Source organism: Oncorhynchus keta, chromosome 35 (assembly GCF_023373465.1).
Source record: "Oncorhynchus keta strain PuntledgeMale-10-30-2019 chromosome 35, Oket_V2, whole genome shotgun sequence".
In the NCBI taxonomy this organism is placed as follows: Eukaryota; Metazoa; Chordata; class Actinopteri; order Salmoniformes; family Salmonidae; genus Oncorhynchus; species Oncorhynchus keta.
Genome location: NC_068455.1, coordinates 8,267,437 through 8,281,909, shown reverse-complemented (window position 1 = coordinate 8,281,909; position 14,473 = coordinate 8,267,437). Strand labels below are relative to the sequence as shown.

Genomic DNA, 14,473 nt, shown 5'->3' with positions numbered 1-14,473 from the left:
CCTCTCCCCACCCATTCTATCCTCCCTCTCCCCACCCATTCTACCTCCCTCTCCCCACCCCTTCTACCCTCCCTCTCCCCCCCCATTCTATCCTCCCTCTCCCCACCCATTCTACCCTCCCTCTCCCCACCCATTCTACCCTCCCTCTCCCCACCCATTCTATCCTCCCTCTCCCCACCCATTCTATCCTCCCTCTCCCCACCCATTCTACCTCCCTCTCCCCACCCATTCTATCCTCCCTCTCCCCACCCATTCTACCCTCCCTCTCCCCACCCATTCTACCCTCCCTCTCCCCACCCATTCTACCCTCCCTCTCCCCACCCATTCTACCCTCCCTCTCCCCACCCATTCTACCTCCCTCTCCCCACCCATTCTACCCTCCCTCTCCCCACCCATTCTATCCTCCCTCTCCCCACCCATTCTACCTCCCTCTCCCCACCCATTCTATCCTCCCTCTCCCCACCCATTCTACCCTCCCTCTCCCCACCCATTCTACCTCCCTCTCCGCACCCATTCTACCTCCCTCTCCCCACCCATTCTATCCTTCCTCTCCCCACCCATTCTACCTCCCTCTCCCCACCCATTCTATCCTCCCTCTCCCCACCCATTCTACCTCCCTCTCCGCACCCATTCTACCCTCCCTCTCCCCACCCATTCTACCTCCCTCTCCCCACCCATTCTATCCTTCCTCTCCCCACCCATTCTACCTCCCTCTCCCCACCCATTCTACCTCCCTCTCCCCACCCATTCTACCTCCCTCTCCGCACCCATAATAGTGAAACTCCACAATGCCCATCCCTCCCAGTGATGGATGTTTCATCCAAACCGGCAGCTTGTCTCATCACCATAGAGACCATGCCAACCCCCCACACACCCACCCGCACCCACCTGCCCTGCACCCCCACACACACACACACACACACACACACACACACACACACACACACACACACACACACACACACACACACACACACACACACACACACACACACACACACACACACACACACACACACACACAGACACACACACACAGAGCAGAGCAGATAGAGACAGATCTGAATCTGCCACAGTAACAGTCCTGGTTGGGACATCTGGCAAGTGGTGAAGGAAGAAACCATTTTTTGATCTGCTGAGACTACACACACACACGCACGCACACACACACACACACACACACACACACACACACACACACACACACACACACACACACACACACACACACACACACACACACACACACACACACACACACACACACACACACACAAACACACATGTTCGGAAGCACATGTATGTGTACACACACACACTGCAGAGTGTTGGCAGGAGTCCAGTATGTTTTTTTGTTTGTTTTGTGTGTAGAGCTCCAGTGATCAAGGTCATCCTAAGATACTGCATTATACACACACACACACACACACACACACACACACGCACACACACACGCACATGCACCTGCACACACACCCGCACACACGCACAGACACACACCTCCAGCCAAGCTTGTGCCAGTTACAGTAGTGTAACTAGGACACCAGTTTTAGTCATGTTATAAATATGTTCACTGACTGGGACGAGGCTAATGTCATTTTTATTACAGAAACTTCAGAAATGTCACGCATGAAATAATCTACAATAAAATGTTATATTATGACAGTGTAGTTATCAGTAGCTTTATCACTAGTAGACAAAAACGGTAGCATTAATATCATCTTCATTACTAGCATCAGTAGCATCATCATTATTAGTGCCATAGGAGTTAGCATGAGTAGCGTCATCATTATTCGTGCCGTAGGAGTTAGCATCATTAGCATCATCATTGTTAGTGCCAAGGGAGTTAGCATCTTTAGCATCCTCATTATTAGTGCCATAGGAGTTAGCATGAGTAGCATCATCAATATTAGTGCCATAGGAGTTAGCATCAGTAGCGTCATCATTATTAGCGCCGTAGGAGTTAGCATCATTAGCATCATCATTAATAGTGCCATGGGAGTTAGCATCATTAGCATCCTCATTATTAGTGCCATTGGTGTTAGCATCAGTAGCATCATCATTATTAGTGCCATAGGAGTTAACATCTGTAGCATCCTATTTATTAGTGGCATAGGAGTTAGCATCATTAGCATCCTTGTTATTAGTGCCATAGGAGTTAGCATCAGCAGAATCATCATTATTGGTGTCATAGGAGTTAGCACCAGAAACATCATCATTATTAGTGTCATAGGAGTTAGCATCAGTAGCATCCTCATTATTAGTGCCATGGGAGTTAGCATCATTAGCATCCTCATTATTAGTGCCATAGGAGTTAGCATCAGTAGCGTCATCATTATACGTTAAATAGCAGTTAGCATCAGTAACATCATCATTATTAGTGCCGTAGGAATTTGCATCATTAGAATCCTCATTATTAGTGCCATGGGAGTTAGCATCATTAGCATCCTCATTATTAGTGCCATAGGAGTTAGCATCAGTAGCCTCATCATTATACGTTAAATAGGAGTTAGCATCAGTAACATCATCATTATTAGTGCCGTAGGAATTTGCATCATTAGCATCCTCATTATTAGTGGCATAGGAGTTAGCATCATTAGCATCCTTGTTATTAGTGCCATAGGAGTTAGCATCAGCAGAATCATCATTATTGGTGTCATAGGAGTTAGCACCAGAAACATCATCATTATTAGTGTCATAGGAGTTAGCATCAGTAGCATCCTCATTATTAGTGCCATAGGAGTTAGCATCATTAGAATCCTCATTATTAGTGCCATGGGAGTTAGCATCATTAGCATCCTCATTATTAGTGCCATAGGAGTTAGCATCAGTAGCGTCATCATTATACGTTAAATATGAGTTAGCATCAGTAACATCATCATTATTAGTGCCGTAGGAAGTTGCATCATTAGCATCCTCATTATTAGTGCCATAGGAGTTAGCATCATTAGCATCCTCATTATTAGTGCCATAGGAGTTAGCATCATTAGAATCCTCATTATTAGTGCCATGGGAGTTAGCATCATTAGCATCCTCATTATTAGTGCCATAGGAGTTAGCATCAGTAGCCTCATCATTATACGTTAAATAGGAGTTAGCATCAGTAACATCATCATTATTAGTGCCGTAGGAATTTGCATCATTAGCATCCTCATTATTAGAGCCATAGGAGTTAGTATCAGTACCATTATCATTATTGGTGTCATAGGAGTTAGGATCAGTAGAATCATCATTATTGGTGTCATAGGGGTTAGCATCAGTAGCATCATCATTATTAGTGTTATAGGAGTTAGCATCAGTAGCAGCATCATTATTAGTGTCGTAGGAGTGACATAGTTCCATGAAATCAAAACCTTGCTTATAACAGATAACATTCATATTCTGCCTATCTCTGAAACTCACTTATATAATACTTTGATGATACAGTGGTAGCAATAAATGTTTATAACATCTACAGAAAAGACAGAAATGCCAATGGGGGAGGTGTTGCGGTCGATATTCAGAACCACATTCCTGTAAGGCTTAGAGATGGTCAAATGTTAAATATTGTTGAAGTAATATGGGTATAGGTTAATCTGTCTCACCGAAAGCCCATTCTTGTGGGAAGCCACTATAGACCACCAAGTGCTAGTCAGTACATGGATAATTTGTGTGAAATGCTTGATAATGTATGTGAAGTGCTTGATAACAGAGAAGTATATTTTTTGGGGTGATTTAAATACCGACTGGCTTTCATCAAGCAATGGAATGAAATCATCAACATGTATTGATCACATCTTTACTAATGCTGCAGAAATTAGCATTAGGGCGGCAGCGTAGCCTAGTGGTTAGAGCGTTGGACTATTAACCGGAAGGTTGTGAGTTCAAACCCCCGAGCTGACAAGAATCTGACAGAATCTGTCGTTCTGCCCCTGAACAGGCAGTTAACCCACTGTTCCCAGGCCGTCATTGAAAATAAGAATATGTTCTTAACTGACTTGCCTAGTTAAATAAAGGTAAAATTTAAAAAAAAATAAACAAATTAAAGCAGTATCCAAATCCATAGGATGTAGTGATCACAATAGAGTAGCCATATATAGGAAAACCACAGTTCCAAAGGCTGGGCCTAATATAGAGTATAAGAGGTCAGGCTGGGCCTAATATAGTGTATAAGAGGTCACACAATAAGTCTTGTAGTGATTCATATGTTGATGATGTAAAGAATAGTTGCTGGTCTGTGGTGTGTAATGAGGAGCAACCAGACACTGCTGGTCTGTGGTGTGTAATGAGGAGCAACCAGACGCTGCACTTGACACATTTATGAAATTGCTTATTCCAGTTACTAATAAGCTCGTACCCATTAAGAAAATTATTTGTAAACACTGTTAAATCACCTTGGATTGATGAGGAATTGTAAAATGGTATGGTTGAGATGGATGTGGCAAAAGGCAATTGGCAAATGTACTGCAAATCAAGACACCATGTGGCTAAACTGAATGAAAAGAAGAAACTACACTATGAAACAAAGATCAATTACATAGAGAATGATAGTAAAAAACTTTGAGCCAACTTAAATGACATTTTGGAGAAAAGAAAGCCAACTCGGTTCCATCATTCATTGAATCAGATGGCTCATTCACCACAAAGCCCACTGATATTGTCAACTACTTTAATGACTTTTTCTTTGGCAAGATAAGCAAACGTCAGAAACAAACACTGACACTACACATCCAAGTACAGTGGGGCAAAACGTATTTAGTCAGCCACCAATTGTGCAAGTTCTCCCACTTAAAAAGATGAGAGAGGCCTGTAATTTTCATCATAGGTACACTTCAACTATGACAGACAAAATTAGGAAAAAAAACCTGAAAATCACATTGTAGGATTTGTAATGAATTTATTTGCAAATTATGGTGGAAAATAAGTATTTATCAATCGTTCTTTTGACTTCCGTAAAGTCAGTATGGAAGAGGTGGAAATATTATTGTTGTCTATCAACAATGACAAGCCACTGGGGTCTGACAATCTGGATGGAAAATTACTGAGGATAATATCGGACGATATTGCCATTGATATTTGCCACATCTTCAATTTAAACCTACTAGAGAGCGTGTGCCCTCAGGCCTGGAGGGAAGCTAAAGTCATTCCACTACCCAAGAATAGTAAAGCCCCCTTTACTGGCTCAAATTGACGCCCAATTTGCCTGTTATCAAGCCTTAGTAAACATCTGGACAAAATTGTGTTTGACTAGATACTAGAGGTCGATCGATTATGATTTTTCAACGCCGATACCGATTATTGTAGGACCCCCCAAAAAAGCAGATACCGATTAATCAGCCGATTTAAAAAAAAAATATTTGTAATAATGACAATTACAACAATACTGAATGAACACTTATTTTTAACTTAATATAATACATAAATAAAATCTATTTAGCCTCAAATAAAACGAAACATGTTCAATTTGGTTTAAATATAATGCAAAAACAAAGTGTTGGAGAAGAAAGTAAAAGTGCAATATGTGCCATGTAAAAAAGCTAATGTTTCAGTTCCTTACTCAGAACATGAGAACCTATGAAAGCTGGTGATTCCTTTTAAGATGAGTCTTCAATATTCCCAGGTAAGAAGTTTTAGGTTGTAGTTATTATAGGAATTTCTCTCTATACGATTTGTATTTCATATAGCTTTGACTATTGGATGTTCTTATAGGCACTTTAGTATTGCCAGTGTAACAGTATAGCTTCTGTCCCTCTCCTCGCCCCTACCTGGGCTCGAACCGGGAACCCATCGCTCCACAAAAGCCGCGGGGAACAACTACTCCAAGTCTCAGAGCGAGTGACATTTGAAACGCTATTAGCGCGCACCCCGCTAACTAGCTAGCCATTTCACATCGGTTACACCAGCCTAACCTCGGGACTTGATAGACTTGAAGTCATAAACAGCTCAATGCTTGAAGCACAAGGAAGAGTTGCTGGAAAACGCACGTAAGTGCTGTTTGAATGAATGCTTACGAGCCTGCTGCTGCCTACCACCGCTCAGTCAGACTGCTCTATCAAATCATAGACTTAATTATAACATAATAACACACAGCAATACGAGCCTTAGGTCATTAATATGATCGAATCCGGAAACTATCATCTCGAAAACAAGACTTTTATTCTTTCAGTGAAAGACGGAAATACTTTATCTAACGGGTGGCATCCATAAGTCTAAATATTCCTGTTACATTGCACAACCTTCAATGTAATGTCATAATTACGTAAAATTCGGGCAAATTAGGTGGCCCAAACTGTTGCATATACCCTGACTCTGCGTGCAATGAATGCAAGAGAACTGACACAATTTCACCTGGTTAAAATTGCCTGCTAACCTAAATTTCCTTTAGCTAAATATGCAGGTTTAAAAATAGATACTTCTGTGTATTGATTTTAAGAAAGGCATTGATTTTTATGGTTAGGTACACGTTGGAGCAAGACAGTCCTTTTTCGCGAATACGCACCTCATCGATTATATGCAACGCAGGACACGCTAGATGAACTAGTAATATCATCAACCATGTGTAGTTAACTAGTGATTATGATTGATTGATTGTTTTTTACAAGTTTAATGCTAGCTAGCAATTTAACTTGGCTTCTTACTGCATTCACGTAACAGACAGGCTCCTCGTGGAGTGGTTATCAGGTGGTTAGAGCGTTGGACTAGTTAACTGTAAGGTTGCAAGATTGAATCCCCGAGCTGACAAGGTACAAATCTGTTATTCTGCCCCTGAACGAGGCAGTTAACCCACCGTTCCTAGGTTCCGTCATTGAAAATAAGAATGTGTTGTTAACTGACTTGCCTGGTTAAGTAAAGGATAAATAAAATAAAAATCGGACAAATCGGTGTCGAAATATACCAATTTCCGATTGTTATGAAAACTTGAAACCGGCCCTAATTAATCGGCCATTCCGATTAATCGGTCGACCTCTACTAGATACAATGCTATTTCACAGCAAACAAATTGACAACAGACTTTCAGCACGCCTACACATTTTTTTTTCTCCACATTTTCAAACAGTCAAATTTATATTTTCCAACGGGGCTATACATTTTTCTTTTCTGAGTAGCATCGTTTCACTACGAAAAATCTAATTCAACCATCTAGTGTTCAGCGAAATAACAACACAATGTCAAATACAGGTATCCCAGTCAAATAATTAACATCCAATCACATTAACCGTTACTCTCTCGTGGAAATTCCACTAACGGTCCGTATGTAGCCAAACGTATTTGGGTGATGTTTTTTCTTGCCTGAATGATCTGAATCTAGGATTACAGGGACTCTCTGCAACTATATTCAATGAGCGGGACAAAATTGAGGCTATGATTAAGAAGGTGTAGCTCTTCTCTGTCTACATTAACAAGGACAACACACAGGTCTTTCCATCATTGTATGATTTTTAGTGTGCAAATGAACTCAAGCTTACGGACAACGTCAAATGTTATATAGCGAAGCACCTGAGTGAGTTTGGTGCGCAGTAACGCAGGTACTTTCCCAAAACAGATGACACAAACAACTGGATTTGTTATCCCTTTCATGCCCTGACTCCAGTCCACTTACCGATTTCTGAACAAGAGCCTCATCGAAATCGCAAAAAGTGGTTCTGTGAAAATCGAATTTAATCAGAAGCCACTGGCAGATTTCTGGATAGGGCTGCGCTCAGAGGATCCTGCCTTGGCAAATCGCACTGTTAAGACACTGATGCCCTTTGCAAGAGAGAGGATTCTCGGCCCTCACTAGCATGTAAACTAAATACAGGCACAGACTGTGTGTGGAAAATGATTTAAGACTGAGACTCTCTCCAATACAACACAACATTGCAGAGTTATGTGCATCCTTTCAAAGACACCCTTCTCATTAACCTGTGGTGAGTTATTCACAAGTTTCGGTGAACAAATAAGGTTTTATATGTAAGATAGTAAAATAAAGAGCTAAATTATTGATTATTATTATATTATTATTTATGCCCCGGTCCTATAAGAGCTCTTTGTCACTTCCCAAGAGACCCGGGTTGTGATAAAAAGTCACACTCATTTTTTAATGTTTAATAAATATGTGGCAACAAAAAATAAAACATTTCAGTTGTGTTGACCCCTGGTGCTAGAGGGGGTACAGCTGGAGGTTGAAAGTAATTAGCATTACAATCCTCATCGTTATTAGAACCATAGGAGTTAGCATCAGTAGGCATCATGGTTATTGAAAGCCATTGAAATTAGCATTGCTAGCTAGAATCATTAAATGCCTGTGCTGTGGCTGGCCAAGAACACACTCACAGGTCAGTAGCTAGCAGACAATGTATATCTGAGTGACAGTAGTTGTTGGAAACTAAAGCTTGTTTGTCACTTAACCTACATACCTAGAATTAGACATGTTTACTGCTCTCCCCGTGTGGACCCACTACTGACTGTGAACACTTCATCTCTCTGCAGCAGTGGTACTGAAAGTCGGGGTCGCCACACCTAGTGTTAAAAAATAACACAACAAATGTTTTTGTTTTTTGGGGAACCAAACATTAAGAGTACACATTATGTTATGGGACAATATACAAACTATTTAAAAAAATAGATGTAATTTAATTGAAATGTATTGGTCCCCCCAAAAAGAAATGTTCCCGAGAAATTCTGTCCAAAATTGGGGTCCCTCTGACAAGGGATTGAATTCGACTGCTCTGGAGTGTGTGTGTGTGTGTGTGTGTGTGTGTGTGTGTGTGTGTGTGTGTGTGTGTGTGTGTGTGTGTGTGTGTGTGTGTGTGTGTGTGTGTGTGTGTGTGTGTGTGTGTGTGTTTGTGTGTGCGTGCGTGCGTGCGTGCGTGCGTGCGTGCGTGTGTGTGTGCGTGTGTAGACCAGTCCCAGTGAGTCATGATGTGTTCAGCACTGTAGCCACACACACTTATATCCCCAGACACACACACACACACACACACACTTATATCCCCAGACACACACACACTACGTTAGACTGCGATATACATACAAATAATTAATGTTTTTCAGCCTTTTGTACTCAATACAAACAACCAAAAGAGGAGTGTAAACGATCAACCTCTGTGACATCATCCTACATCCTAATCCAGATTAAGCAGCCCTGCTGTACCTCCTACCTCTTCTCCCCTCTGTAGCCGTGCTAATCTAGATTAGCCATATCCCTTCCTTATACATATATAAAGTGGAAGGGGAAGTAGGAGGAGAGAAGAAGACTATCTAGGGGAGAAACCCCCCTTGGATATTAGAGTACAGAGAGAGAGACATGGTAGATAGATAGAGAGAGACAGAGAGACAGAGATGGTAGAGAGAGAGAGTTTTGCACATTGTTACAACACTGTATATAGACATAATATGACATTTGAAATGTCTTTATTCTTTTGGAATGTGTAATGTTCATTTGTTCATTGTTAATATAAATGTTTGTTTATTATCTACATTACTTGCTTTGGCAATATTAACATCAGTTTCCCATGACAATAAAGCCCCTTGAATTGAATTGAGTGAGAGCGAGAGAGAGAGAGACAAGAGAGAGAGAGAGGGAGGGCCAACCAGGATAGAGCTGGGTCAAAGCTAATCTGGACTCTCCCATTCCAAGAATGCTTACCAGGTGTACCACTGTAAAAAAAAAAAAAAATCTAGTTGTTTTGTTTCAACTAATCATTATTAAGTCCACAGCCTCTTTTGGGGGGGTTTTACTCAACTTTTAAGTGTTACCTGAACTAAAAATAGTTGTCCCGAACTTAGCTTACACTTCAGAAAACGTAGGCAAAAATTCACTCAATTTAAAATGATGTGTTTGGTCAACTTGAGTCATATGTTAATTCAACTAGAAATTATCATTCGGAAATTTGAATTTAAAAAGTCTATTTACACACGTAAAGCACTTTTAAAATAAAAATGTTTTCAATTGACATATTTGACTACTTTCTGTAATTATTAAAATATTATATTCAAGATCTTTTCACCTGAGATTTGAACTCACAACCTATTGGTTCACAGCATTCAGTTCTTCCTGCTACGTGTCTGTGTCAATTATAAATTAATCTGACAATTCTCTCATCGTTGATTTAATTTGCTTATTTAGTTTTTTTTCTCCGTATAAGCATACTACTCTGTTTTGATGTTACAATGAAAAATAAAACAGTTTTTCTTGAGTGTGCTTTTAATAACAGAACTGGAGATTTACTGTGCAAAGTAACACAAGTGATGTTAGTCATTGACACAGGCATGGTAGAGTAGCAGGATGATTGGTATGCTGTGAGCCAAGAAGTTGGGAGTTCATATCCCAGTTGAGGACAAGTTGAATATAAACAGCTGTATAAATCAACATGCTCAATGTAATCACGCATTGCCATGTAAGTTGAAAACAGTGTTTTTTTATATACTGTTTGTGTAAATAGTTCCACATACTTTTTTTTATAGGTAAGATGCCCACAAAAAAAAATAATTTCTACTTGACTGAAAATATGAGACAATTTGAGCAAACACATCATTTTAAGTTGACTGAATTTTTGCCTATGTTTTCTCAAGTTGGAGCTAAGTTTGGGCAAACCAATTTTTGTTGTTGTTCAGGTAACACCTGTGGAACCAGATTTTCATTTTACAGTGAAAGGGTGAGTTTCACAAAATATTCAAAAGTTCAGTTCATCCGTTCCTCCTTTACAGTGTAAAAAAAACAAAACAAACAAAACAACAACAGAATCTAAAACAAAAGTGCTGCCTACCTCTCCAGTCTTGACGTTTGGGTGTGTGTAAGAGGGGGGTGTGTGAGAAGGGGATCTGGCTGGTGTTGTAGCTGCGCCGTCGGAGCAGGTTATAGAACCTCTTTCTCTGCTTGGGTGGTGGAGTGGGGAGGCTGGGCTGGGACTGGGGAGCGAACCCAGAGCTGAAGCCTGGTCCTGGGAGGGAGGGAGGGCCGTATCCCAGTCTTGGGGGAGCAAACCCAGAGCTGAAGCCTGGTCCTGGGAGGGAGGGAGGGCCGTATCCCAGTCTTGGGGGAGCAAACCCAGAGCTGAGGTAAGTGTTGCTGTGTCCTTGGGCAGTGTTTTGGCATCCTGGGTTAGGGTTGCTGCTGGGGTTGGTGTTGTAGGCTGGGTTATAGTGTCCTGGGTTAGGGTTGCTGCTGGGGTTGGTGTTGTAGGCTGGGTTACAGTGTCCTGGGTTAGGGCTGCTGCTGGGGGTGGTGTTGTAGGCTGGGTTATAGTGTCCTGGGTTAAGGCTGCTAATGGGGGTGGTGTTGTAGGCTGGCTTACAGTGTCTTGGGTTAGAGTTGGGGTACCCAGCAGATCCACGATGAGGGTAGCCTTGGAGTCCAGAGTTTGGGTATCCTGAAGGTCCAGTGTGACTGTAGCTGGCTGCTCCTGGAGGAGAAAGAGGTGGTGGGGGGAAGCTGTACCCAGGATGATGGTCGGGTGTGGGGGGAGAGTAGCTGGTCTTCCGTAGCTGGGTCAGGCAGTGGCCATGCGTGTGCTGCCGGGAGCCCCTGGAGGAGTAGCCTGCTCGATGGTGGCGCACCAGGCCGGGGGGGCTGGGGCCAGGGTAGGGGAAGTCCTGTCTGTGTAGTGGCCCCTGGAGGCCCTTGTTGTCCGGTTGTCCCCGGGCGAGTGGCTTGGACGCCCACGGTCCGTCTCGTTGCTGGTGGATCTTGGAGGTGAGCAGCCGACGTCTCAGACTGCCCTCGCTCTTGGGCTGCAGGTAAAGCATCTTTTGAACATCTTTCGAGCAGGCCGGAAGCAGCTCGTCCTCATCCTCGCTGAAGCCCCCCTTCCAGCATTGAGCCCCCACGCCTCCTCCTACCACCGGCTCGGTGGACAGACAGTCCACGTATGCTATCATCTTCTCAGAGTCTCTCCCTGTCTCACCTGTGAGATTAATTGTTCTAACAGTCCACGTAATCTGTCATCCACTCTTTCCAAACAGTATGTTCCCATCAAGTCTGGTCTGAAGAGGCTGGACTCTCCGAGTCTTCCCTACAACAGTAGATTCTCAATGAGCTGTATGTTAGTGACCATTCACGGTGGAATGACCATAGAGAAACACTGGTAGAGAGAGAGAGAGTACAGATCTCATCTCACGTAGTGGACTCTTACAGAAACCGATCTCTGAGACTGTATGGTGCGGTCCTTCCTTGTCTCTCTCGCGTCACCTCTCCTCTTTCTCTCTCTCTCTCTCCATCTACCCACTCCTTCTCTCTCAATAATCTCTTAACTAGGATTATCCTGAAGAAGGCCGGCCTTACATATGGTCAACATGCTACAGGTAATTAATGACGTCTTACTGACCACACATGCTTTTCCTATAAAAGGTCATTACCGGTGTGTGAGAGTAAGAGCTACTCACACTTTAAAGGGGAATTTCACCCTGGCTCTGCAACGGCATATAGTCCTTACTATATGAACAACATTACGGTTTTTTTATCATTAACATCAACATTATCCAAACCACAAGCTAGAACTTTTCATTTTATTAGTAGAGTCGGGATGTTTCGACTTCCTGTTTATTCGTCTGCTCACAGTGAACCAAAATGTTTGGCATTCAAAGCTGAACGCTGATACCGTCCGCTAGGTATTTTTCACCGGTTTAATATAGGTTATCCAGATCGGATTTGTCAGATCACCCCATGAGCATCGGTGGCTCCGTCCCGGTAACTAATGACTCTGCGTCCCTGGCAACATGGCTACCAGAGGGGAAAAAATGGTTGCAATCCTTAAAGCGAACTTCCCTTGAACCGACTATCCGGAGTTTAGACCCGGGTTTTCGCGGTGATTGGTAAAGAAAAAGACGAGAACGGTACCCCTCATGTCCAGGATTTTATCAACCTCGAGAAGAAGCAGTGGCTACCTAGCATGAAACGGCTAATGACGGTAGATAAAACACTAGCATGAAACGGCTAATGACGGTAGATAAAACACTAGCATGAAACGGCTAATGACGGTAAATAAAACACTAGCATGAAACGGCTAATGACGGTAGATAAAACACTAGCATGAAACGGCTAATGACGGTAAATAAAACACTAGCATGAAACGGCTAATGACGGTAAATAAAACACTAGCATGAAACGGCTAATGACGGTAGATAAAACACTAGCATGAAACGGCTAATGACGGTAGATAAAACGCTTGAATAATGTTAACTTCAAATGACCAACAAACAGTAATCTCAGAACGTTTTTTATTTTTATTTTTAAATGTTTGTTTTTTCAACGTGTGTGTGGTGTTCTGTGCCTGGCTGTGCTAATTAAAAACAATCATGTCCTTCTGTAGCTCAGTTGGTAGAGCATGGTGCTTGTAACGCCAGGGTAGTGGGTTCAATCCCCGGGACCACCCATACGTAGAATGTATGCACACATGACTGTAAGTCGCTTTGGATAAAAGCGTCTGCTAAATGGCATATATTATTATTATTATTATGAAATTGTCTTATCTTTCACCCTCCTACGATATAGCTAACTCACTCTCCGTGTGTTGGTAGCCATTATATATGTGTATAAATCAGCTATGTTCTCAGCCAATCCCATGATACAACATGTGGGCATTATTTTTTAATCTCCCTTATTATTTTTGTGTTAACGTGTGTATGTTGAAAGTCTTTGGTTTTGTCAGCCAATGTTGACCATGGTCTTAAATGTTGACACATCAACTAACTAAGTTAGTTCTCAGCCAGTCTCAGCTGGCTAGCAATCTTGTCGACCAATTTAGTGATGCTAGTTAGTGGTGGTTGAAATGTGTATTGTTGTGTATTTTGTTGTAGGTGGTACAGAATCTGATTCCACCATCATGCACTTCCAAACGCTAGCTCTACACAAGGTGAAGAAGGTAAGTTGGCAAAAACATATTTACAAGCTGACAGCTGAGATAGCTCTATTTACAGTAAGCGTGGCATAAACATGAATTGGGTAGTGTTTGTATGGTTTGTGTAATGGGATTTACAGGAGGTTAGAGATAGTCTGAGTACAACACAGTACCTTCCAGACCATGTCATCAATTCAGTCTACTCCTATTCTCTTTTAACCTTTTTCTCTTTGTAAAATGTCACTTTGGACTCATTCCACAGTGCCCTGCTGATAAATAACCCAACGCTGGGGGCATTTTGGGTACACAACCATGAGGGAACAGACACACCCTGCAGTTATGGAGCACAACAAGATTGTGGGCCAGAAACCAGCAAGGGACAGTGAAAGTCATAAAATCAAGACTACAACAGTAATGATACAACCACCTCATTCTTCTCTCTGCAGATTCTCAAAACACAATACCAAAGACACAATCTGTCAACGTCAATTGGCTGGGGGAGGTTTACAGACTTTGAGATTATTATTGTTTACATTTTACATTATTGAGCATATGCTCTTATCCAGAGCAATTTACAGTAGCAAGTACACACATTTATACTTTTCATACTGGTCCACCCACCATGGGAATCAAACCCACAACACTGGCATTGCAAGAGCCATGCTCTACCAGTTGAG

At 42.2% G+C, this 14,473-nt stretch overlaps 1 protein-coding gene across 1 annotated transcript in view; it reads right to left on the bottom strand.

The window, feature by feature from the left end:
• LOC127915628 (uncharacterized) overlaps positions 1–12,142 on the bottom strand; it is a 65,453-nt gene extending 53,311 nt beyond the window's left edge. The window contains exon 1 of the mRNA XM_052495849.1: positions 10,728–12,142. Within this exon, the coding sequence (XP_052351809.1) occupies positions 10,728–11,838 (1,111 nt within the window). The 5' untranslated portion in view covers positions 11,839–12,142. The remainder of the gene's footprint in view (positions 1–10,727) is intronic.
• Between the last annotated feature and the right edge of the window lie 2,331 nt (positions 12,143–14,473).